Source organism: Neodiprion virginianus, chromosome 1, assembly GCF_021901495.1.
Source record: "Neodiprion virginianus isolate iyNeoVirg1 chromosome 1, iyNeoVirg1.1, whole genome shotgun sequence".
NCBI classification, from domain to species: Eukaryota; Metazoa; Arthropoda; class Insecta; order Hymenoptera; family Diprionidae; genus Neodiprion; species Neodiprion virginianus.
Window position 1 is genome coordinate 12087622 of NC_060877.1, and position 27883 is coordinate 12115504.

At 37.0% G+C, this 27883-nt stretch overlaps 1 protein-coding gene and 1 long non-coding RNA gene across 6 annotated transcripts; one reads left to right on the top strand and one right to left on the bottom strand.

Annotated features, from left to right (window-relative positions):
- Nucleotides 1-1178: 1178 nt before the first annotated feature.
- On the top strand, nt 1179-27883 carry LOC124299210 (REPTOR-binding partner). Of its 5 annotated transcripts, none has more exons than XM_046752241.1 (4): nt 1179-1371; nt 19403-19496; nt 26272-26471; nt 27549-27883. In XM_046752241.1, the coding sequence occupies exons 1-4, from the start codon at nt 1333-1335 to the stop codon at nt 27651-27653; spliced, it is 438 nt and encodes a 145-aa protein (XP_046608197.1). In that variant the 5' UTR covers nt 1179-1332; the 3' UTR covers nt 27654-27883. The 5 variants fall into 5 exon arrangements, with proteins under 5 accessions (XP_046608197.1, XP_046608206.1, XP_046608217.1 ...); XM_046752250.1 differs by having other exon boundaries at nt 1180-1371; nt 26275-26471; XM_046752261.1 differs by having other exon boundaries at nt 1181-1371; nt 26350-26471.
- Nucleotides 1473-2316, bottom strand: LOC124299253 (uncharacterized). Its single transcript, XR_006906972.1, has 2 exons — nt 2168-2316; nt 1473-1779 (listed from the first exon to the last, which is right to left on the bottom strand). It is a non-coding gene; the product is annotated as an uncharacterized LOC124299253 (long non-coding RNA).

Genomic DNA, 27883 nt, shown 5'->3' on the forward strand with positions numbered 1-27883 from the left:
TGGCATTTTATACATTCACTGATTGGTCGGTGTGTGATGTGTCAGTTTGACAGTTGGTTCAAAGAATATAACCGCATTTTTGTCAGCGCCATGCAAATGATTGCGAACATTTCATTGATCAGCGAAAAATATCCAAGAATCGTTTGAAATTTCATTCACTTGGAGTGTCCCGAAATTCCGGGTTATCAGACGTTTTGTTTGTCGATAAATTGAGTATTGATGTCGAAAGTAATGTAAAATTTTGAGGATTCGTTTCCACATTGAAACGCAAAGCAAAAATAAGTTCACGTTAATCTCTGATGACTATTATACGTGTATGAAAGTAACAGATGTGAATATAACCGTGTTTTGTCACCCTCGCGGAAAAAAAAACCCTCGAATTGGGTGTAAATTCGTACACTCAACTTTTTTCTTACGGGGATTTGGCATTATCTATGAGTTTAGGGTACGAATTTGTACCAAAGTTTAGGGTTTTTCCGTGATGGCATCGTCGTTGCGCTGTACTGCGTGTGGTGTCAGTTTGATAGTTGACGCGTCGTTGTGCTTAAATGCATCTGTATAACCCAAAGTTGAAAGTAATGACAGGTCAATCATCATGCTTATAAAAAGTGGACGAAAGCTGACAAGCTGTATGACAAAATGGACGTGAGCGCTGCACCTAACGTGTACTTGAATAATCGCAAATGCTTCGTAGATCTTTAGAATATACAAGAACCTAGTACATTTCTTTGTTCGTGCTCGCAAGAACTTTTCCGATTATTTAAGTTGCTTGTAGTCCACCATGGTAGCGCTAGCGGCTGGAGAGCTAACGATAAGATACCTGAAAGACCGAGGGCGGAATGTACGTTGCAAAAGAAACAGTTATGCCTAAAACGCGGTTGCGAAGCAACTGTCGGTAATATCGACGGCGCGTCTACCGATCGACCGCAAGGCGGTCTCGCAACGATGTTTCTCACTGCTACAAGCCCGTTATTATGAGATCTAAATAGCAAACACTGGGGAATGGTGTCACCCTGCATCAAACGTGGGAAGAAAGTAAGAGAGACAAAGACAGATGGACGTTTATCGACGCTTGGTGAAACGGGAGCCACGTGATCAATGCGCGTCACGGAATAAAGTAGTAAGCATTCTTGTCAACCGCCAGCAGCGCTGCATGACGTAACGTATTCGACTGAAAGACCGAGAACCAGCTGCATGACCTTGCGGTGTTTGTAAACATACACACGTTGTCTCTCCAGTGTCTGAAGGAACCAGAGCGATAGGCTGCTGACAAAGTGATAAAGTTTTATCTTGCGACAAATAACTAATACTTTTGGACCTGCGATTTGAAAAATGGAAGTTGAACGTATGTGCACCGTCGAAAACGAGTTGGTGAGTAGTTAGAGTTAAACATCGTGCTGACAGCAGGTCAGCGTGTATTGCAAAAAGTTGCGAAAAATCAGCAGGAGAAAAAAAAAGACCACGAACCGGAACAAAAATAACTCCTAATTTAATCAATGACGACAGTTGTCCTTCGGTACAATTCGTTTCTTAAAAAACAGGTTAATCGAACTCGCGCAAACTTATTTTTCTGTATTTTCGTATCGAGCAAATCGGTGTAGACAAAGGGCGTGTGTCTGTCACTTCGTACGTCAGGTAAGGGGTGACGCGCGGCGGAGGGAAAATGCAGGGGGGTGATGTTTTTCGTCGGTTGGTTCCATAGATCCGTCTGGCTCCCCCCTCCCTCTCTCCCGCCCCTTCCTCCTTGCGCATTCTAGCACCTGTCGTCCACTCGCCAAACTATAAAATTTACATTTTTGCCGATAGTTGTCGCTGGTGGACCGCTTCGTTATTTCTGTATTCAATATCTACCGTGATGTGTTTTTGTACATACATTTGCACACGTATGTATACTCGTCATGCCTTTCGGACTACCAGGTTGAAGTCTGTAACTTTGTCGTAGCGAAACGTTGAGAAAAAAATCACTTTTCTTATTTTTACTGTGATTTTGAAAGAAATAGAATTGCAAGATACGAGTAGATTTTGTTTTATTACGGTTTACTGAATTTCAAACAATTTGAAATTGCGAGATATCGGTTTTTCCTCCGCACGAATCGTTACGATACCGTTGCTAACTTCAACGTGATTTTAGGTGAGTGTCACGTGGTTTGGTATGCTCATTACTTACTCATCGGACGATGATGCTCGCGGCGCTTCATTCCTTTCCAAGTTATTATTTGTCAAGTTCGTGACAGATATAGGCATAAAATACCGAATCGATAGCTATGAGCGTGTTGTACGGGAATTATATGTTATGACCGTCAGAATGCCGAACATTCTGACGATTCCTTCATTCGCACATCAATGGGTTTACCCTGATTGATGACAAATTACATTGTTTATGAATTCCGTTGGATCCAACTTGCAATTAAATATTTCAGCTCCTCTTGAAACTCAGAGTTAAAGTAATAGACGAACGAGTGATCCGAGTGCACGGTATTGTATGAATTGAAAATATTGATTCAAATCATTTGAAACTAAATATTATTTCGTTCAACCCATAGACGCATGTTACTATTATAATTAAAGAACGAGAACAGATAAGACTTGGGTTTCTTTATCTGCGTATAACTTTTTTGTAGAAAGGCGGTCAGCTTTCAAATAGTGTTGGAATAATGGGATCGTTGAATTCTGACATCAAGAAGTGTTGATAATTATTACATTCTATTTACCATCATATGATTTTTCATGTCGATAGGAATTTTGATTTTATTTTCTCATTTCGTAAAAAGGATTGAAATCCACGTGTTTTAGATTTTTCAAAATCTGAAGGTACAGTTTATAATGAAATTAGAACACGAATTTTTAGTATCGTACTCGATGAATGTGGCTATGAATAAAACTGCGTAAAATAGAATTAAACAATAATGAAGACGACTCAATATAGGCCTCGTAGAGATTGCCGGTAGTCACTGATAATATGCCAAACAGCTCGTGTCCGTACATTATGTATGTCATGCAGGTCTATCGATTTTGATGCATTCATCTTCCTCAAATGCATGCAACTGCAACGCAATTTTGTACGTGACGCGCGTAGCCAAAGAACAGGATACGACGCTATATGTCAGTGTGAATTGGGTACTATGGTGATACTTTTAAAAATAAATTTTATGGTAATTTAGAAGTTCGATTTCTCGAATTTTCAGTATTCAGTAACAGTACGTTAGCTTCATTGTGTCATGAATTATAGTCACGTTCGATGTGTATTGAAAGAGAAGGAAGTATAAAGTTAATAAATATGATTGCATCAAACTTGGTAAATTACTACAAATGAATATTTTTTTTATATCTAATCGTTTTTGAGTAAAAATGTGTTGGTAATAATGAATTCTGTCTGATAATAAACGTTTTCCAATCTCAAATGTTCGTCAATTTTTAAATTAAAAATATCCTTCGAAGAATTCTTTTTGAAATATGCCTCAACGCAGTCCAAATTATTGTTGATCTGATTAAAATGTTTCTATCTGTTATGAATTGTTATCAAATTTACTGGCTGCTATCAAATTTGAATTAATGCTCCGACATTAGAACAATTATCGGAATCTTCGTCTCACAAATGCGCAGTTCAATCATGAAAGTGTTGATTAAATTGACAAAAATTAATTATTTTCAAGTAAATAGACAACCTATTGATTGATTAGTTAAAAATCAGACTTGAAAATAATTCTTGGGTAATTTTTTTCAATTTAATATGAATGCGATTAATATAACATTGACCAAAAAAATAGTGTCGACTACCTCGCTTTACTATTTTGATTTAACATCGTTGCGAAAAAACGATAAATCCTGAAAAATTTGTATTCCCCTAAATTAGCTTAAAAGTAAATTTTAGCGGATTTATTTGAAAACACCCAAAAAAGGTTCTTCACATAGTTGAACCCATTAATTCTTATACACCATAGTGTACAACCTCGATTTTCGTTTTTTACGATTTTCTCGAAATTACACCGCCTATTAAATAACCGTCAAGCATATGAAATCGGGGTAACATTTTTTAGAATTATTCTCGCGTTGCGAGGAAAACGCAAATTACGAAGAGAGAAAAAAAAACAATATCTGAGACATGTTCCAAACATCTCAAAATCGTCCAAACAGTGTTTCTTTGCTCAAACAAAGACGTTCTATGCTAATATTGTAACTTTGAAGTGAACGGGACTAATCAAAGCGACAAGTTTTTCCAGAGCAGCCGTTGCCCGGCTGTCAAAATGCATCTGCGCGTGCACACGTAAAATACATTCGAAAAAGAATAGCAGAAATCGTTACAAGATAAAGCAGATTATCGAGCGCCGCGTCGGTTAGTTTCCCTGGATTCTGTACAAATTTCGAACGCCGTTCGAATCGTTTCCCGCTTTTCTCGCGGGCGGCGTCGTGGCACGGCGGTTATTGCGTGAACACGCGTGTCTACACGCGCGCATTTCGACGTTAGAGCGCGCGACGGTCGCAACCGTTTCTGCCGGCTTCCGTCAACGGTGGTTCTCGCTCTAGCCTTTCGTTTCAACTGCGCAGTTGGCGAGCCTCGGTACGACGCGGAGCATTGGTAAGTCTTCTCTTTTTACCGCACAACTCGTAACTTAGAGCGGCGGCGTTCGTGATGCAGCAGGGGGTAACCCTGAGGGTGACGGGCGCCCCCGAGGGTGGCTTCGATTCTCAACCGAATCGTTACGCTCCTGCGATCGTGCAGCGCCCATCTCGAGGGCACCGGCCCCTTAACCGACGCTGTCAATAACCCTCGCCCTCCTCAGAGCTTTTCTTTTTGCTTTTTTCTTCTTTGCTTTTCTTTCACTTTGCGTGCGATAAATCCGCGGGCAATTGCCTCTCGACGTTTGCGAGTCTCTGACTCGGCCTAAAACTGGGTCGGAGACGAGTTTCATTTATGGTTTGTGTTATTCCTTAACAGGCTAAATCCCCTCGCTCTCTGCGTAGACCGTGAGACGCACTGGCTTGGACAAATCCGTTTACGGTATCTACGCGCTGCTTAAATCCGCCCCACCGCGACGTCCCTGACCTGATTTAAAATTTATTCTATAATCGCTCGTTCAACGCAGCACCGACAGCGGACGCGATAGATGTCGGTATGCAGTTTTTCGTTGCATAATCGGTTCATCCAGGTGGTAGAAAGAAGAGCGCACAACGATATTGAGTAAATAATAACACTTGTCGAGTAAACTTTCCATATAGGTAATAACAAAGGTACTGAATTTCTTTCGTATTTCTCTAAACAAATTTTTATTGGAGTTTATCAAGAACGGTGATCGAATGGAATATATTTTTTTTTTCACTCGAATGAATGTGGCTTCACTTGATGAACAGAACCCCTTTTTTCTGGATCAAATGACATTTTTTAGAATAAGGAAAAAAAAAAAGGAAATTCCCTTGCTATATCTGGTAAATTCAACAAATTCATTTTCCGTACGTTTATCTTAAATGTGTAATGACTTGAGTTATTTTACGAGTAAAATTTCACTATAGTGTGGCCTCTTTTTGTAAAACCACCTCAGCTTTAATTTGGGATGGTTACCAAAAGAAATTTGTTGGTCGGTTGACATTGATTTTCTTATCTCATCAACCGTTTTGATAACAACTGCGATATGTTTGTAGGTTTACAGTTTTCGTATTACGTCCAACGTGCAATGAGCATTCGGCTTCTCGAATCACATCCCTCAGTTATTTTTTATTTACCGTCAACGTTTTTCAAACCATTGAATGTGAAAAAAACATTTTATACTTCACTTCCTACCGTTGCATACCAAAAAGCAAATCTTTTTTTTCACTACGAATAAAATTATACTTGTCGAGTATTGTATATATGATGTATAACATATTACAAGTACATGCAACGCTTATTTTACTATTCGTTATGTTTGTTGTTATCATAGCCGGTCACGTTCCGTAACGTAGCTGAGCTATGTGCGGCACTTTACGTGTGTACAGCTTGAGTTAGGTGCTAGTATACGTACATTATCCATACATACGTGTATGGACGGCGTTGAAGTCAGTAACGTTAAGATAACGAAACATGAAAGAAAAAATAATTGCCGTGTAATTTCTGAACGACCTTCAAGAAGTTGGCTTTCAAAATTATGAGTGTAATTTGTTTATAATGGCTCACCAAATTTCGGACGATCTCAAGGCGCGAAGTTACGATTTTTGCCAAACATGCATTGTCGGAGTGACGTGACTAACTTCGTCTTCACTATCAATGGTGAATAACCTACGCAAATACCGGATACACGTGTGTCTGCTATGAGCCGGGTGTTCGTTAATATGATTATTATCATTTTTAATGCGTTATTATTTCCAATTCTTTATTTGTACAACTCCGTATTGATTTTTCGGTCTACTTATAAGAAACCAGATTTTCTCTTGATGAGGTCAGTTTTGAATTTATAGAGTACGAAGAGTAAAATTCGCAGGGAATAATTAAAAATCACAATCGGACGTTGACAAATGTACGGGATTTTTCAACCCTATTTTGAATTTATAACATGCAGTGCAATACAAATTGGTCTACCTACCTGATCGTGGTTGACTATGAATTTTGTTCTCAAACGAATTAATTATCAAAATTTCGTCTGCAGTGTATTTTTCAGTGTATTCGGTTAATGTAGTGAGATGCGGCACTTGGTAATTTGGAATCTCCGTTACACACAGCCTATGCGTTAATGTTTGGACGTTATATAAGTATGATTGTTCCCATAAGAATTGGACAATTTGATAAAACATATACGCATTGTGATTGGCAAAAGATAAGCGAAAACGGTTAAACCTTCCTGTGGCTGATAATGATTTTTTTAATATATCTACAAATCTTGATGAACCAAAAGCGAGGATATTGAAGAGAAAACTTTCCAACTCGTTTGCAACGCATTTCGTCATTAAAATAATCGTTATAACGTGTAAAAGATGCAACGTAATCAAGAACCCATCGTCGAAATTTTCCGTAGAATTGTGCATAGTTTAGGATCGATCCAAACTCCAACGGTCTTTTAAGAGGGTTCGATGGTCAGTCTAAGCTGTAATTTTGCGAGATTTTGCGAGATTTTGCGAATCACGTGTTTTGCCCATGACAAACATTTTGCGTAAAATCAATGGTTGAGTTATTGGCAAACGCAAATTACCAAAAATTGTAGGATAACGTTTTATATGGTTTTTTCGTTTCAGTGATGTTTAGGCCTAGGCAATAATTCTATAACTGACACCCCCGCACCATACGATGCAAAATAATTCAATTTTTTTGCTGCTAACTTGAACACATTTTTTGAATATTTAACTCTTTGATTTTCAATAATAAGATTCATCCATTTCATGTCGCCATTCAGGGTAACTCGAGAAAAGTAAAAAAAATAAAAATGGTACCTTGCTCATCCTCCTGATGAAAAAAATTATCTGCAATACAGCTTGGAAATTTTTTAGTTTATTTTGATTTTTCCTTTGCAACAAACACCCTGTACAAGTGTAGTGATGCTTGAATAGTATACACGATAATAATCAACGCTGTGTTCGCTTGAGAAAAATTGTAAACGATAGATACGTGTACATATTTAGGAAGTGTCCGTTTCAGAACGTGTCACATCATCGACAAATTTAACTTGGACGACATTTATAGTTGCGTTTTTAAATCTTGTGCACACATTTTTCATTACATTTTATGATATTTCTTCATACGTTGTTTACTTTGTTCGATGAATTTGATGGCTAGGGTACTTTTAGTCTATTTACGTCTCACACGATTGAAAGATAAATGGCGCAAAAATGTTTCACAAATGACGAAATACCGATAATTCGATCGTGTTTAATTTCCTCAGCTTGCGCGATATAGCTCTTGGTATATTCGTTCCTTGCTTTAGTCCAGAGTGACGAACTACATTGATTAAATTATGTGATACCTTCTCTGAGCTTTCGCAGAAACAGTTTGAAACTTTGCCGGTCTTGCAGTTCCCTGTGGAATCCGCCGTGTACTATATGATATTACACGATTATATCTGGCCGAATTTCGAATTTCAGATTTGCCTTAAAAATTCTTTCTCTTGTATCAAAGCAAAACTATATTCCAAAGCATTTTTTATTTTTTGTACTATATATATTCTGAATAATAAATCATCGTTGATTTTGAAGTATTACCAGTTATCGGCTTGTGATGATTTTCTTCATAACGACGACGGCTTTGAGATACAAATTCCCTGGATATAAAATGTTCATTTTCACTCAGAGTTTATGAAAAATTTGAACTACCGCAATTCCCAAAATACACAGTCTTTTATTATGAACTTTATTCATTTTTCAATCGAAAATTTTTACACCTGAATCAGTACCGAACAAATTTTTCTTGACTTGGTATTAATTTTTTTTTATTGGGATGTTCTGAAATGAGCGTAAATTTAGCATCCAGAATTTCCAAATAAACCAAAGTCAAATTTACTCTTGACATTTTTTATTTCAACTTTGTCTAGTCAAGTTGGATGATATTCACTAAAAAGTGCATCACAGGAGTAAAATTATGTCGAAAAACATGTATGTTTCAATTTTCATTTCACACGTTACTTTTTTGTTATTTTGGTTCGAATTGAGTGCGCGCAATTACAATTGTGATTATCGAAAATCAATTCAACTGTAATATTTGAAAATTCTCCGTGCAATAGTCAGTTTCATTTCAGAAAACCCCAATTCAAAAATGAATATTAAAACAAGAAAAATGCGCCCTATATCGACGGGGTGTAAATTTTAGTATTTTTGGCTAGTTCTATTTTCAACGAAAGACCATCGAAATTACGAATGGTTTTATTTTGTCAATCTCAAATCTTGTATTTCCATTCGAAAATTTACCGTCAATGTTTACGATGAGAGTTTGTGAGTGAAAATAAACATTTTATGTCATGGCAATATTTAATTTAGAGTGAGTCAGCTTTAAAAAATGTTTCATCAATTGATTACTGGTGATCTTTAGAAATTTTTGATAATCAATCAGTCGCAATCAACGAGTACAGAAAAACGTAGTTTCAGATGAAATTTTACGTTGAAAATAAATGCTCTAAAAAATTTTTCAGTCAAATCAGAGAGTTGAAATTAGAACGCTTTTGACCTGAGCGACAATTTCTCACCGACACTGAGTTTGTTCCTCGTGGGTCAACTATGCGCTACGCTTCGTATGTGCGAAAGCAATTTGCAGCCTAGTGGTCTCCTAGGATTCCCCAAGCTATCTGCTACCTATTTCCATAGAGCAGCTTAAACAGAATTCGTATAATACACGTGCATATGTATAATATGGCACCAGCAATTCCAAACCGTGAGGGAATATTTTCACATATATCGTATGGCTGTGGATTTCGTATCGTAAAACGTTCGTCTCGCTCCCATAAATCTCGATTTGTTACCAGTAGGATAACTTTTTCAAACTGTTTTCACATAAAAATGAACAGAAACACGCATAATATTTCGGAATCTCGGAAATGTCTCCGATACTTTGTTGCAAATTTTAAGCAGCAAATACAAAAGTCACTTTCCGATCAGACCACGAAGCAACTTGTATTTTGATGGCCCCTAATAAAATTCACTCAACTTTCGAGAGGGTGATTATAAAAGACCAAACGTTGGCGTGACGATTATAATCCGAGTAACCTTACGGACGCCGACGTTAAAACAATTATCTACCATACCAATGCACAGGAGTTGACTGTTTTAGGACCAGAGTTTGATATTTTATGATCAAACTCTAAAGTTGAGTGAATTTTATTAGGGGCCATAGATTTGACGTATTTTGTACCCGGTACCTTTTTTCATCCACATTTAATCCTGTCGTTACGTTTGATTCCTGCTTTGCCAACCTGCGTATCGAGTTTTTCTTGGTATTCTGTACCGGTAACAAATACTGTCGATAAGAAAAAGGTAAATGTGCCAGCTGTTCGACCAACTGCAGGAATTATTATACTTTTTTATTGTATCGCCTGGGAGAATGTATTTTACTGTAAACCCGATTTCATCAAAATATAAAGCATTCCGTATCAAATCAAACTAAACGATGCCATTTTTCGTTACCCCTCTCGATTTTTTCGCTCTGCTCAATCAATTGAGTATAACGTATTGCAAGGGTCAGCCACGACTTTTTTTTAAATCGAGTATTCCCCTTTAAAACTCGTCAGAAAAAAATCGGATCTTACAGTTTCCGTTTGAAATAATATACGCAGAGGATATTCTTGAGAATTCAGTCAGCGGCGTTTTTGGGACTGATGGCGAAGAATAAGATATCGAGTCGTGACTCAGACAAGATGAGTTTGATTACTCTAAAAAATATCGATTTTAAAATAGTTACTAGAGTACCAAATTATCGTAGAATTCAAGTCTCATCTGGGAGTACAAAAATGGCTACATGTCTTATTTATCTTTTCCATTCCAATCTCACACACAGTTTTGTTGTAGATTTACATGCATTTCAATCTATCGAGGAGTCTACAGCGAGTTTTATGACGAATGACGATATTGAGTTACTTTCTAGACAACTTATGGTACTTGAACGACGTCATCGAATCAGTTAGCAATTGACAATAAATGAAAGATTTCAAGATGCACGTGATTCGAACAATTAGATGTTTTTTTTTAAATAGTATTTCAGTGTTAAAATTGTCTTTGAACCGACTGATTATACGTGTCTCATCGCGCAATGTTTGTTGAAGCACTTTAACATTTTGAGGGTTGATCATGTTACTCACGAAAATCGATGTAAAACTTTTTGCATTTTCTGCGTAAATTTGTTTATCACTCTCAAACACTGTGGAAAAGCAACCGTGATATTTAACGTTTATGTACAGTATTACATTTGACTTGTCAGTCCGTTGCTAACTTGACCTTTATGGGTTTGTAACGCTTTTCCATTCGAAAGTGAAAACTGTGATTTAATACGTCTCAGAAAAAGTGCCAAAGTTTTACACATTTTCTGACGAATCTGACTTGAAGATGCAGCCACTGTCAGTTTTGAAAATGTACGGTGTAGTTCTACAAATACATTTTTATATCTTTCTGTTAAGTTCAGTGAAAAAATAACCTGATGTAAATTTAATATTGTATGTTACTATATTTATCCTGCATGAAATGCAATATCATTGAAGCCAGAATTGAAAAATGACTTAGTTTATAATCGTAACGTATTGAAAAAATAATGACACGGATCCATACACGATTGCGTGACTAATGAACGGTAGACTTGATCTGATCATACGTTTGCTTTTTTAATTGACGAAAGTTGTGTAAGAATCAAGCATTGCCTACAATCATGATTCAAATAATGCATTTGCCATTGTTCGAGAGATAAAGGTGGACTCAAATAAAAATCTATTACACAGATATTTGAAGGAATACGATAGCCAAAATAACGCAGAACGATTCATTTCCATGAAAAATTTTGTATAATTCGTACAAAAAATTTCAATCTTCTGCGAAGAAAGTTTATACGCAAGGAACTTTCATTACAGAAGATTGTTTTTTTTTCAGGATGCTTACTACCATAATCCAAATTTTTCTGGAAGGAATTTTTGATTTAATCTTTTTTAGTCATTTTAAAAACGAAAAACTCGATATTAACGAAATTTCACCAGAGTCCTACCTTAATAAATCACAACAGGTATATATTAAAAATAATAAAAACATGTAAAAATTTTTAAAAATTTAGGAAACTTTGTGGTTACGATAATTCTAAAACATTGCGCGTGTGTTCTTGTTGGGGAAGGAATTCCGACAAAAAAATTATGACATTTGAATTTAATTTGCTTACAAACGAACTCCCTGAAATTCATGAAAAATACGCATCAACTTCTTATTAAAATTTATTAACGTGAGGTTTTCCAGGATCTTGTCATCGTCTTCAGCGAACTTGTGCAACAATAATGATAATAATAGTGATAGCAATGACAATAATAACAACAAAACCAATCGCAGCCGTCTTCAACCTTCTTCAAAGTTTAGCATATGTTATAGAAAATCCGATTGACAATATCAGACAAGTTGTCATAGCTTTACAATTTGCATGACAAAAATTCACACTTATAGTAGGTTAATGATGTGAAAAATCCTACGTACACTCGTTCAGATTTGATTTATTTTCACGCTGTCAAACAACGAAGCATCTCGAAATTTGGATTTGCGAAAAAAAAAACAAGAAATTAATTTTCCAAATACATGTACACAGAGTCTCTTAAAAAAATGTGGCTCATCCCGAGCGGTTCCCGAGAATATTTTTTAATCAGGCTCGTTTAAATCAACCCTCGTATCTTTTATCCTGTCGAGCTATTTAATTTAACGATATAAAAGAAATTTCACTCAGTGAATTTTCATTATTAAAGGCTTTACCTGACCCGGTTAGTTAGCTCAATATTAAATGCAGCGAAATTTTTTTCACCGTTATAAGGTCTACGTGCTCGAACGTTGGTATCTTCCGTTATACCCGACTTGGATTGTACGTGTATAATATTTTGTTACATACACAATTACTCGCACAGGTGTACGTACGTCCTTCTTGTCCTTATTCTGACTACGGAGGACGTGATTCCATTACAGAATATTATTTTAATTGTCTTAAGCTTAAAACTTAACGTAGCATATAATTTCCTTCTCCACTTTTTCGTTGCTCTCTTTCTATCACACTTTATCTCTTTCCTTTTCTCGCTGTCTTTCTCTCTCATTCTCGTTTTTCGTTTCATCCAATTTTTCACTCTACTTTTACTGCGGGTACATTGGAGAATTACCGGAAATTCCCAGTCGCTTCTCTTGCATAATCTTCGTGAATGCAATTCTTCCTGCATATGATGATGAGTCTTCCGTTGAGTAAAAAATTTTCAGCCGTTACTGAAAATGAACAATTCGGTGTATTGGTGCAATAAGGGTGTGAGTGCGTGTTTTCTTAATTTGCAATATTGGCGTTCGAAATTATTGATCTTTTCGAAATTTCCCGCAAGGTTTGAAGCAATTTTATATATTGAAATGTCATACTATTTTATTCCCAATATTATGTTCGTTAGATTAATATATCGAACTCTACTCGCAATGCCTTGCACTTGTACCTTTTTTTACACGAATGTTTTTCGTCGTTAGTTTTACAACTCGTTAGAAATTTGATACCGAGAAGTTCGTCCGACACAAACGATTGTTTATCTGCCATAAGGCCATAAGGCAGTTAAGGCTGCCATAAGGCAAGTGTACGAAACCCTGCTTAGTTCAGATTTTTCAAACCTGTCGCTTATACCCTTCTCATAACCCCCTCAATTTTAATCATGGCTTACGCTGCTAACGGAATCTTGAAAAATCCAGATTTAATTTCGATATGATTTTATGAAACCAAGTTTTAGCAATGTCAATTCATCAGGATTAAACTTCTTAATCTGATATCGGCTCGCGGATTATAAAAATTGGTTTGTGCTTGACTGGGGTAATTAAATCTGATTTTTGTTTTCTCATTGCGTGTATTAATTGATTTTGTTTATAATGACAAGAAAATTTGATTTATTTATCATTCTCATATATCTTGTGCTACGTGACACTAGGTAATGATTTGTAAAATTTAGTATCTTAACTCATTTGGCCTACAAAAAAAAAAAAAAAAAAAAAACATTCTTCAATTCTATGCACAACTGTTCCATTTTTTTCAAATTATTTTTCATACACGGTTGACTTTGAAAAAGCAAAGGTGTAGGAGAAATGTTTTCTATGTAAGAAATTCTGAATTTATTGAAAGCATATCAGTTTTTAACGGGGATTTATATTTTTAAAAGATTCATTTTTTTTACGAAAAACTTTTTGCTGTGGTTTCCATTGGAAGAAAGTGCGATTCTAATTTTTACACTAAAGGTTCGTTTCCTTCTTACCGTGTAATAAATCTGAATTTTGTAGAGAAGGACTTGCAGAAGATTACTATCAAATACATTCGTCACGATTTAATTGGAAAGTAGCGTCCTTTTTTGCAACAAGTTTATTTTACGGCGTTCAATTTTGAAATCAAAAATATGAGAAGTAACTTTGAAAATTATTTCCTACTCGGCGATACGGAGAAAGCACAGACTTTCATGAAAGAACCACATGGTTCCAATGATAATCATGTTCGTTACCTCGTTGAAAAATATTAAAATATTTTGAGAATTGGTTAAAAAGTCTGATTCAGTTGATTGTTTCTATGAAATAAAGTAGTTTTCCTCCATTCGATGTACTAAATAAATCAAATGAAATTGAGGATTGAAAACAACATGAAAGAATGAAAAATACATTTTGTAACGTCTCGAGACTATATAGTATCAAACGAATTAGTTTTGAGTATGTTACAACCAATTCAAGGGTGTTTAGATTACAACTCATCCCAATCCAGAAATTACTGAAATTTAAATAATGAAATTTGACCTTGATAATCAAAATCGAGATCAATTTTACGGGGGAATATCTTTCACGATCTGAAGAATCATCTGGTAAAACGGCGATTGATAATTTTTTCACACCCTGTACACGAAAAGAATCTAAGTATTCTTTAACAGTCATTAAAATACCTACTTCTACGTATATTCCATTTCAAGATGAAAATTTCCGAGGGCCAATCAGTACTGCTGTCAGGTAAATGGATTCTTGTGGTACAGCCGACGAATTTTTCAAGTTTCTAAATAGCTTACGTAGTTGGTGGTGCTCGTGGTGCTCGGTAAGTGAGGCGTGTATTCCTCTTCGAAAACCTTGAACGTGAACCACGAGGAAACTAATAGATAACCGTAAACCGAAAATGGGGCACTGGCGGGCCCCCATAGTGGAAGAAGAGACATTTTTTACATCTCTTGAAATATTTAGGGTGACTTTGCATATTTCAGAACCTTCGGTTTGGCCTCAGGATACTGTCCAACGCGTGGAACGGGTCCTTGGAAAGTCAGTCGAGTCGAAACTGTTCCCATCGACCGGGCATTGCCCGAGAAAATTATCATACCAAATTTTCTTCAATAAAAGTAACGATCGTTACCTTTTCTCAACCCAAATTCGAAGCTTCCTTCTTCGTTTTCGGTCAATTTCCACCATTCATATTCTTCTCGTACATTCTTCCGCTCCCTCTCCACGCTTGTTTATAAATTACCCCTAATGTGACGCCGTCGATCGTGTCTTTCATCGCGGCACCAGGTTCGCGTCGCGAAACCTGAGATCTTATACTGTTTTTTTTTTTTTGGAGTAACGACTTCTTGATCTCCGTCAGCTGTGCCTGGGGACCAAAGATTGGAAAAGAGTTTGGCAATCTATCTGTTTCCCCTTTCGCTTTTGCTGCAGTGTAGCATCGGCAACACAGGTACGCTACCTAACGTTCTACAGCTGTGTGGGTACAGATTCGTGATAGAAATATAGCAGGGTCTCGAAGAGTATAACCGCAACGCGAAGTGGGAAGATAAAGATTTTGAAGAGATTTTAATATCAGATAGGATTGAGTCTGAGACGTTGCAGAAGGTAAACACGAGCGCAACTGAAGCAGGATGAAAACTTGTACTTTGTCACCGTGAGGTGAAGGCACCTGCACATTTATAACCGACCCGCCGGGTGAGAACATCTATAGGCGTGCAATCTTTCCAGATTACATCTTGGATCATATAACGTTTTTAAAAAAAAAAGTTAACCTTAGATTCTCGGGGATATAAAAGCGGCCGCGGCAGTCGTTCAACGAGTACATGCCCCGAAGGCCTTTTGTAAATTTTAACGTTTCTCAAAGCTGAGCTTCACCCTGTATTGTTGCAATATTTACGGATAATACGGCTGTTGGAAAAAAATATTCTACTACTATGTACAGGTTTATTTATGGCTTGGTGAATACGCGGATTGCGACTAATGCAGTCGATTCACCTGAAGCCCCCGCAACTGGCTCTCGTTTGCTCGATTTCGGTCAAGTGTTCAACAACCGATAAATGGAAGTGGATTTCGGACATCGATTTTCTGCTACGAATATGGTCTTGCCTATATTTTCATACGTACGGAGGCAAAGGATTATTTGAGTCAAGTGGTATTCGATTGATTCGACTAAATGCTGTAGACAAATCTGGCGAACATAATATTTACTCAATTTAATGAAATACTTGCGACAATTTAATACTGAATTGAGTCAGACCTTTGAATGATCATGCTGACTATTAATTTATTCAGGATACCACGGCGTGAGTGCTTTGACGTAATGTGAATATTGTATCAAGAAAATATGTGACTGAAATGACTAAAAATTGGATTGAATGCACCTCGATCGTTTTCTTTTAAAAATATGAAACTGTTGTAGCAAAATAAATTGAGCTTGTTTTAATTCATGTTTCGTTGAGTCAAAAAGTTGAGTGGTCGAAGCAGGTAGTGAAATTTGTTCTTACAAAAATCTTTTGCATTGACTGAACATTAAAGTTGATCAAACTCACAAACGTATTCTTCGAATTGTATCATTTAAAATTCTGGTGACTCAAAATTTTGCCGGATTTACGCGACATTTAACGGGTGAAACCCGAAAACTTAATGTTACAGGATAGAAGTATAAATTGAATATGCGTCAATAGTTTTGGTTTATTTGTCGTTAATATCAATTCCGATGACTCGAAACCATGCTTTCTTCATTTGTAATATGTCTGACGACAAACTAACTAAGTTGGAATGGTTGAATTGAAATCATCGTATTTGGAAAAAAATGAGGGATCTAAATTGAAGCGAATGGACTCCAGCAAAATCCCTTTTGTTTGTTCAAGAACTCCTTTCCCTCCGTGTGCTTGATATCCAAGCACAAGATCAAAGAAAAATTTCAACACCTCCAGTGGGTGCTACTCGAGTTTACTATCACGTGCCGTGCAGAGGCATAAATTTTTTGCACCCTTTGCGCAAATCGAATAATCGTAACATTAAATCTACTCACAATCTGTGCTCAGTCTATTGAGGAAAATTTATACCGACATTCAGTAATTACGAATATTACCTAAAACCTTTACAAGGTTACAGAAAGTTGAATGTGGTACATGGCTCGGGGAAGCGAAATTCGCGTCAGAGAAATCTTCGCGAAAGTTTCACCGATATCTAAACGTACCTGTGTGTGCAAGAGTTTCACCCCATCAAGTCCCCTGCTTCTTTTGTACTCATTGATTCGAGTGCACTTTTGGGACTTGGCGTTTCAGATTTACTAGCCTGCGTATTTTCTCGTTGGCTGCGATCGATATATCCATCGAGGATATGTGCATAGGTGAAAAATTGCCATTGAACCAGCAATGAAGCGCAATATAACGAACTGCGGATCCTGCGGAAGTCCAACAGCAAGTGCTCGAATGAATTCTGGGCATGGCGTTGATATCTGCAGCAAAAATGTCGGGGTCGGATCGAAGTAACTACAGCAATTTTGGAGCTTCGTTTCGCATCACGATAACTAATAGGGTGAGACATGCTGTTGTTATACACTTGGCAGAAGATTGACAATCTGGTAATGGACCGGGGGATATTTTACGGAGGAAAAGTAATCCGCTGTCGACGTCTGTTCCGGACACCGGGAACTAATCAGTGACGCCCTAATTGCCAGACCGTACCCCGTTCGTCTTTGCCTTCACCTTGCAGGGCCAGATTAGAACCCTTTGCTTATTCTCGCGCTTCTGTATTCACCGTGTTACACCTGGCAAAAACTGTGCCATTATTCCACCCTCGATTTTGCAATCATCCGAGCGATCGCTGCAACGATTGTGTTTCTTTCCGATGTTCCTTCAACTTCTGTATTTAATTTTATTAGTCTTGTTAATTACCATTTGAATAATTCATTTCTGTACATCCGAGTTCGTGTCGCTAATTTTCTTGAGGTCCTTGGCTTGGGAAAATTCGAATTCTTGTAGGAAATACATTTTTACACAATTATTATTTTTAGCCCCGGCCTGTTTACTTTACCCAAAGTTCATTTTTGATGCGGGGTCTCCAGCGACCCCGGCGTGACACCAGTGTTTGCGATGGAAGGTGTAGTCTCCCGAATTTTTATCTTTCACTTTATTTTAGTACGGTTATATATTTATTTAGTTCGTTACGAAAAGTCTTATCAATTTATCGTAACATAAATTGGCGATTCGTTTAAGATGTTTCGTTCTTGGTTTTGTGAATTTCTGAAATTTTCAGCTGGTCAAATCCAGGTCTTTGCTTATCTGGAAGACATTTTCTTTTAGATAAACTATAGTTGCCAAAATCTCTGTGATGAACTTTTACTACAGAGGTAGAGCGACTTGAATTGAATAATGAATTCAAATAAACTTTTTCAGTACACTTGATGATACCAGCGATTTATAATTCGTAAATAACTTTACCTATTATTCACAAAATGTCTCAATTTCTACAAAATCTACCGAATGCCTTCACCCCCCTGTTTATTAAAATTGAACTTACTTTCTACCGATCAAACATTTACAAATAACTGTAAATTAACTGGGAACTAATTTACAAACTATAAACCAATGAACAAGCTTTTCGAGGTGCGCAACGTAAAGATTGATGTACCAATGGACGAACTGTGAACTTATCGAAATAAATTTCAAAATTAGTTCAGAACTGTTCAAGTGGGTTATTTTGCGTGCGGAGCATTACTTGAACAGCGCGAACCGGAAACTCCTTCGCTTGAGGAGAGCCTTCGAAACCTGAATGCTCGAAAACCTTTCTTTGTTTCCGTATCCATACATATATGTATGAAGAATACTTACTCAGGAGTCAAGAGATAACACCAAGCTCATATGTTTCACTTAAGGGTCTCCGCAGGCTCTGCGTATCCTTTCGGCTTACGCGATATACGAGACCAGAAAATATTGTCGTACGATTTTATACTCTTTGTGACTCACGTACCTGAATCCAAGCTTCTAATGCACCCATATAATATTAATTCATCCCCACGAGAATCGACGACACTGTTGATCTGTATTTCATGTCCTGAACATGTGTTACTTCACAACTACAGTTGCGAAATTGACCAAATGTTTACAATCGAAATTCTTGCTGATTTTCAGGAATAAGGGCAGTATTGATATTGTCGTTTCCACGATGACCATAGTAATCACCTTCTAGTCTTATGGTGCGCTAAAGAATTTCATTTCCCAAAGTTCTTCCCGCGCTTTTCCGTTCGTTAAGCAAGATCCTTCGTGTTCATTGATCTAATTTACCTCTCTACGGATTTTGAATTCGTCGTTTACTCAATTATGGAAACATTCAACCACATCCCGTATTATAATTTTAAAATTATAGGAACCTTGTAAAAGATACTTCAGCAATCACGAAAAAATGAACAGATGATACGAACTTTTCAATTCTTCTCCGATATTAGATGTCGGAGTTCGGACTCAAAAAACTGGTTACACAATTTACTCATCCCATGTATTTTTACGTATTATTTCAGGACGGATCCCGTGGCGATCGGAAAGAGGGCGGAAAGCGGGGACGCAAGCCTGGCCGGAAGGCGTCCGACAAGGGAGATATGAAGGCGAAGCTCGGTGCGTGGATCCTCTTTTGCTTGTGAACGCCTCATTTTTATTACCGATTTTTGACTCGATTCAATATTCTTTAAACTGCTTGTGGATGATTTAGCATTATTTACGGATGTATTCTAATTTAAATGATATGAACTTCGATTAAACGCATATGCAACGATGGGCTTTCAAATTATAGCTCCGTCATTTGAAATATGGTCCTGTTTCAACATCGCGCCTTATTTTTTTTTTTTTTGTTTGTATAATTCAATAAAATTTGAATTAATTAACGCATCTGCAAAGTGAGAGCTTTTGATCTTGAACACTTGAAGCAAACTGTTTAATTTTCGCTCGTTTAAAATATGTAAAATGATAATTTTCTGAAATAATTCACAATCCGCCTAGGAAGCATTATCTTTTTTGAATATATATATACGTATGTTATCCCTTGATCCATTGTATCTTCAACTTGACTATTCGTACACCGTGTCTGATAATTTATTTTCAACAGACTTTAAAATCTGAATGAATAAAAGAATAATAATCATTTGATTATGCTGAAGAGCACGTTCCGCATAACAAGAAAATCTTGGTGTAATCCTGCGCGCCGAAGCTTTAAACTTTGAAACTCCACCGCAAGAGCTGAGCTCGGCTTTACATTGAAGTTTACCCCGAGTTAACAGCTCTTCCTAGTCGATAGTGCTTTGAGAGTAGAAAAAAAAGGTGAGAAGTTCAACCGAAAAAAAAAAAAAAAATACCTCTGAGTCGATTACTCATTAGATAAAGCAATTTCATTCGGTTTGTATAGCTTTCACTTTGCAGATTATTTATATCTGCAATAACATTTGTATGAAAACTACGCCAGACCCGGATATCCAAAACGGATGTTCGGGGAATTTAAAGTTGGAACAAAAAATAGAGGAAAGAAAAACTGTACAAGTTCAGTTGCTTCGATCAGAAAGATACTAAAATCTCACTATTTTCAGACAAGTGAGGAAATATTTAATCAGGATCATACATTCATTTGACAAGAGCGTGTTTACTAAACTTCACCGAAGATCAAGTCCGAGAACAATTAGAAATGCATGCAGTAGAACTTTTATCATAATAATCTGTCAAAGCGAAAACTGACATTTTTCATGTTCTTTAAATGTCTGCACCTGAATTCCATGCTAAATTAAAAATACAGGCCTATGGGTACTTGATAATGAAATACAGTGAATTAGAATTCTCTCACCTTGTAGCAGTTATTGTACAGAGAACGACCCCGTAATTTTCTTTGAGATCTCACCAAGCATCGTTTTTGCCATTATCGCTGGGATTTTCGTTATAAATTTACATCTTCGCGTCTCCAAACCCTTTCCTTTTTCCACACTGTCATCAATCCATTCCAAAGGTTGAAATCACCGCTCATAAAATTATCCTACAATTTCAATCCGCTGTAAAAAGATATGTCGGATGATACCCTGTCCTCTCCAAAGGAACAACCAAAAGGACATTTGTCAGTTTATACGGAAGGGCGGTTTTATTACCGTGAAACAAGATTCGTATCGTATCGGGGGCAGATTTCATAACTTTCGCGATTTCAGTTTGTGAAGACTGAAATATTTACAATACTTTTCATCACTTTACTGTCAAGAAAAATATCGCTTTTATGGTTAAAAAAAGAATACGTTTACTTGTGACATATCGTTACAATTCGTGGTCTCTAGAAACAAAAATTCAAAATTCTATCGAAACATCCGCCGTACTTTGTTCAAACAGCTTTAGATATTGAGTACCTAAAATTTGTTCGGGATATTGTTTCGTTACTAGGTAAAACGGGAACCGACGATTTTAGTAAATCACTGTATAGAACTGGACGCACAAATGTATAACCACATATATCGACCACCATAACGATAGTTACATATCTGATTAGTTAGAGCAGAATATTAATTAGCATATCCTAAGTTATGTACCCGGTATCTGAAGTTGTGTAATAATTTCAAATAAAATACTCGGTTCAAAAAAATTTCTCCGGATAAAAGAACATTTCAAACGAAATCGATGATTTGAATGTCAAATGACGAATCAAAGATCGCAGTGTTGATGTACAAAAAAAGCTTGTCCAATTATTATTTCGAAAATTCGACTAACGTACACGAAGTTTATTGACCCGCTTCAGTTGTAATCCTAAATAATGTACTTCCGCATGAAATTTCAAGAGGATTAGGTGAACAAACTCGTTGGCAATAGTCAGGATTCGCGTAACAATTCGCCTTACCCTCAACGTAAGCGACTCCATCGCTGCTGCATAGTCTTTAACTTACTTTTGCATTAATTAGTACTTTTCACAGAGGATTACCCGTGCTAATGGCTAAATTCTGTCGGCAGAGTTAGAAGCTTTGAAGTTCGGCCGCGTGGCTGAACATGAATTCCTCTGAAGAAGCAAACCCTGGTGCCGATTTGTAATTATCCTTATGGTCTAAAATCTGCAATTTTACAATTTTCATTCCGTTTCTATTTCTACTGCATTAATTTCACTCGCGCAATGAATATTTATACTTTTGTGCTGTTCCTTCCGGTGTTTTGACAAGGCAACTGTCGAACTCTTTCCCCACTGTAGTGAAAGCCAGAAGTGGGAACACCCTCTACATTGCCAGGAGGTCATTTACCTACAATAATTTGTGAAATGTTCTCATTCTTAGAGAGTTTGTATAATCACAAGCGGGGGTAGAATAAAACTGGGGATTTTCACGAGGTTGAAGTTCGTAACTTTGATATAACGATGCATAATGGAGAAAAAAAAAAAAAGAAAAAAGTTCCCAGCCTCAGGATTGTTCGAAAATCGGTAATACATAATTAAAAGAAAAGGTACTCATAATCTTTTCAAAATAGTAAATGAACGAGTTTTGTTTCAATGCTTTATCACGTTAACGTTACTAACTTCAATACTGTGGATTTTCACGATCTTCTCATACAAGTAAAAATATTTATTTAGTCTTCTACATCTCACTAATAGAATGTGAAGTTAACCGCCTACTTTCCTCAAATTAATGTTTTGAATATTGTTCAAAATTGTTCTAGGTTTGTTCTACTTTGTTCCAAAAGTTTACATTGCAGTTATTTCACCACTAGAATTGTGTTGTGTTTTTTACATCTTTTTAACTGTTTGGACTTTATTACAGATCGCGTTGTTATGTGAAACAACATTAAAACATACAACTGTAAAACGCCCTATCAGGTTCCCAGTTTCATTCGTAGAGGAATCGTACTGCCAACTATAGCAGCTGTACGACTGTGTGAAATAATCATGGCAATCATAAACATATTTCCCCACTACACACTTCTTTAATAAAACAACTTTTCAACATTGCAGTAAACGAAATTATATATTTTCTTCATTTTAAATACAGTTCGTTCTACTATAAAATGTGTGATTTCTTCTACTCTGAGTATAGTATTTTTTTTCCATAGAATTGCCGCCACACTCGAATGCTGTTTCCTTTTCATCCTTGCCCTTTTTTCCGAAGCTCAGGTCGTGCTTTCGCTTCGCGTTACTAATGACCGAAAGGCGTACATGCAGTACAAACTTTTTTCCTACCACTGAATTTATTGTTATAGCTTTACAAGACTAGGTATATACATACACACATATATTTATATATTTCGTATAGGTTATACCAACCGAGCAACTCACCCATATACTATCCTGATTTTCTTCCAAGGAACGAATCTCACCTTACAACTTCCATCTTGACTCTAACTTCAACTTTAAAAGCGTTAGAATTTTTTCTTGCTTCATCGTGATGCAGAATAACTTTGCCGTAAAAATTGCAGGTTATACGCGTCCATATTTTTTGCCAATCCGGAAGGACTAAAACAATTATCGTAGTATTTTCTCACAAACATGGTTATAGTTAAAAGAATAGTCGCGCGATTTGTTAACTGATACGTTTAATTAAGTTATTATTATTTCTTTGTCGTAGATAAAATTATTTTTTTGTTCAGTATAGCATACCTCAGACCGTTCTGGGTATCATAGAATGTTTTTCGTACAATTGGTGCCACACGCGAATGCTTTTTCCTTTTTGTTCTGCCCTTTTCCGGAGGCCGGGGTCGTGCTTCTCGCTTCGCGTTACTAATGACCGAAATGCGTACATGCAGCACAAACTTTTTTTTCCTCCCTTTAGATTTATTGCTACAGCTTTGCGGAATGCGATATATATTTCTTACCTTCCAACCAGCTGACTTACCTAGCAGCCTGCTTTTGTTCCAAACATCGTGTCCGCAACTTGCGACTTTAATTTTAACTTTTGCTAAAACTTCAAGAGACGTGTCAGAGGAATTTCCCACTTTACTCCACCGCCCAGAATGATGTTCCACTGAAAATTGAACCAATCCGAATCTTCTGCCAATTGACACGAGCAACTCATTCAGCCTTCGGCAGCCTCGACTTTGCAAAATTGAACTCGAGGACGGTCGAGTTGCCAGGTTAACCGTTCGTACTAAAACCTACTTTTTGCAATAGTGCTGTAGGATCGCGAAAGTTTTCATCTCAAAGTAGGAAATCACAGGTTTAGTCATCAGTTCAATGTCGACATTTTATGGGCTACTCGTGACATTCTGGTGTTGAAGATCTGACAGCTGCCTCAAAGATATACAATTTATCATCGAAAAGTAAAGCAAAAACAACGCGAGTTTCCTTAACCCTAACGGGTCACGCTTCAGTAGCATTTCATAACGGTCACACAGGGTGAAATTCACCCCAGCTCCAAAAAAGTGATATCCTGATGTAACAATGCGTTCTGAAAATCAAAAAAAAAATATCTGTATTCTCTCTTTTTTTTTATTTGGATCACAAATGAGGGTATAGAAGAACATTTTATTTTCCATATAGTAGGTACTTCGCTGAAAAACTATTCGGCCTTTAGATATGAAAAATTGAAGCGTGTCCGTAATGTGCAAAATTAGGGGCGCGATTGAAAGGTTAATTTTTGTTTCGGCCAAAGTTAGATTTGTATTCGAAAATAAGATTTTCATCATGGTAAAAAAAATGATATTCATGATATAGAGGGTTGAATGATTTATCCGCGTTTACTTTTGACTCATCTCTCATCACTGATCATTCCCTTGTGCTTTGTACCCCAAGAGACTTGAGAGACGAGGTATGCATTCGGTGTATGATTAACAGGACGATGAAACTCCAGTATAACCTGTACTGCAGGTGACGCCTGAACTTTATCGCGTGTTTAATGGTACAGGAACGTATGCGCCATTATACGACCTTTTGCCAAACGTAAAGGTGAAAAGGCGTATTTTCTCCTTCATGAATTTGCGTAAAAAACGTGAGCATACATTCAAAAACATTGAAATTGGAAAATAGATCTTCATTGGTCGCATGATCGATCAACGGAAAATGGTTGTAAGTATTGTCGGTTACGCCGTTTCATCACCAACTTCATAAAAAATAATCACGTTCGCTAATGGTGCAAGGTCGCATGTGTCTACATCCCAATAAACACCGAATGGTATAAAATACGAATTTTGTACGAAAACTCGGTATAAAATTGGTATGGGTAGAAATAGTAAACGTTAGATATTCTATGTCGAACTTAGTTTCGTTGAATGGATGAGCAATTAATACGTTCAATATACAACTGATACCCTAAAAACGTAAATAATACGTTCATCAGCAGGTCAGAATGTTGAGTTACTATTAACAAACGTACGTATTTCGTATAAAAATACGTATAAGTGGCGGAAATTCGACTAATCATTATACGTATTCCGTAAGATTTCGACGTATATTCCACCATTCGGTGTTTATTAGGATACGACCCTAAACAGTTAGGTTTGATCAATATTTTGAGAAATTAGAAAATTTGAAACATTGTTCTCGAAATCAATAAATCTTCAAAAAAAAAAAAATACAATAATTACGGTTGCGAGCTTACACCATTTTATACACTCGGCAACAAAATTAACTGCGCAACCGTCACTCGGCGAAATAATACCGATTTTCAAACTGTTGTAGCTCAATGAAAAATTGTCAAAAAAAATCATTTTGGTTGGACATTAGTCGCACAATTTTTTTCGTCCCAATCGTCGATCCTGCCCTTATTGACATTGCGTCACTAAAAGTTGAATAAGTCATCGAATAAAAATCACGCGATAAATGTCCAGCAACCATTTTGAAGAGGAGATCTCAGGCTACAAAATGGTCGTCTGGAAAGTGTTCTGCGATTTTTTGAACGCCCCGTAGAGAACGTTGAAAAACTTGTTTTAATTCTGACGTATCGCAACCCGGCACTCAAACCTACGCCACGAGGTGAAAAATGACCGTAGGAAAAATTTTCAAAAACCATCTCGAAGATGAAGTTTCAACCTTCAAAATACCTCCCTAAATGATTTTTTTCGACAATTTTTCATCGAGTTACAGCAGTTTGAAAGTCGGTATTATTTCGCCGAGTGAGAGGAATGCGCCGTTAATTTTGTTGCTGAGTGTATATGTGACAAAGATATATTTTGGTGTTGGAAGAGCGTACATTTCATTTTTCCGGCTAATCTTAGCGTAGATACGCGTTGTGACGGCTTTTGTAGCGAATGCCGGAAAATGAAGAAAAAAAGACAAAATTTTTCGCGCCCTTTTACCACCAAATTCTCCCTTTCGGTGCACACGTCCTTGCGTCATTAGACAAACTCTGTGTATCACAATACGCGATGTGTAATTTCCGTGGGGTGGGTCTTGTGTGTGTGTACCTATGGGCTGTGGATCCCGCTAACCATCCCCTTCGCTTTCTCGTTGTCTGCACAGCAGGTTCTCGAAGCTACTACAAGCGGGCCGCCATCGGAGCTCCCGATTTTAATTCGAACGCAACGTTGCGTGTTGCAGAACGCAGCAGGCAAAGCGCGCGCGAATGTCGCGCCAGGAAGAAGCTCAGGTACCAGTACCTCGAAGAATTGGTCACCGACAGAGAGAAGGCTGTGCTTGCGCTCCGCAAGGAACTTGACACGGTACGTCTTTCAAACCCACAACCCAGGAACGAGAATACGAGAAAATGGGTTCGCCGCTTCTTTCAGCCTGAATGGCGCAAGGTTTTAGGTCAAGATTGCCTCACGGGATTGTAGAAATGACAACTGTCCTTGACATGTTGAACCAACGCAGGCGCCGTGAATCTCTGTAGTTTTTAGCGTCTCGAAAGAATTTGCAGTAGCTCGTATCACGGGGAAAGTAATACGAAGAGATCTAATTTCTATTTCTTAGAACTTTGAATTACAAATCATTAGATCAGATTTGACGAAGACCAAATTTTTATGGAAAATAAATTGATGAAGAAAACGAACGTCAGTGATACTTGCCATTTTAAAACCTGGCATCGAAACGCCTGAAAACTATTTGATTCTGTTTGCAATTTGCATCATTTTATTATTAACAACAAATGTGGACGACTCTTCATCTTTAAAAAAAGAAATTGGCATATTCACAATTAGAGATATACTATTGCATACCTCAAAAAGATAATGAGTATGAATAAAGTGGGAAAATTTTTTGGTTCATCGACTAATTTCATGGTTATGAAAGTGCCCCCATAATTGTAACAGGAGATAAGACAAAAAAAAAATATTGAACAAATGGCCGAATACTAGTACATTTACCCTATCTGTATCAGTTTACTGTTTTCTTGTTGAAAAATATTTTCACTTCATGTTTGAATCACCAGAATCTAAGTTCTCGACGTCTTGTTAGAGGGAAGAACGTATTTTTGTTGGTAGCTGGCAGCTCCTCCCATCGGTCGTTGACAATTTTAATTAGAATCATTTAAATAGATGAGAATCGACGAGTCTTTCAAAGTTTTAGAAAGCAAACTTTCAGCCTGGTGTATTCAAATCTACTTTCGAAGACAGAGCTCCGTCTGAATTTGGCACGCAATTTTTCTTCTCTAATTCATACGAAAATTACTTTTCTGGTTTTCTGGAAATCACGTGACGTGACGTAACTCACGAATAGCAATTCAAACGTCACAGCTTCAGACCGTAACAATCAGCAACTTCCGAGATTATGTTGGAGATTAATGTGTCTTATTGTTTCAGTATCAACAGTGGGGCTTGGAGTTGGATGCAGGACGAATCCCGGAAGGATTGCAGGCGATGCTTGAAGAGGTTGGAGCCCTTAAACAAGAGAAGAACAATAACTGATAGTATGATAAACCTGATAATGCATCCCTGATTGAAGTTCACCAAAAAATGTTCTTCGTATTCCGATCGTTCGGCAGATTTTTTGCCTCAGTTGAAGAATCAAAGATTATAGACTCTCGGACACAGCGTCCTCTGGCATTAAAGGAGAAATTTCTGAGCCGTGAAATCTTGAACACACCTTTAATGTCTAGCCTTAGAATATGTCGCCTTTCAGAATATAAATTTCATTT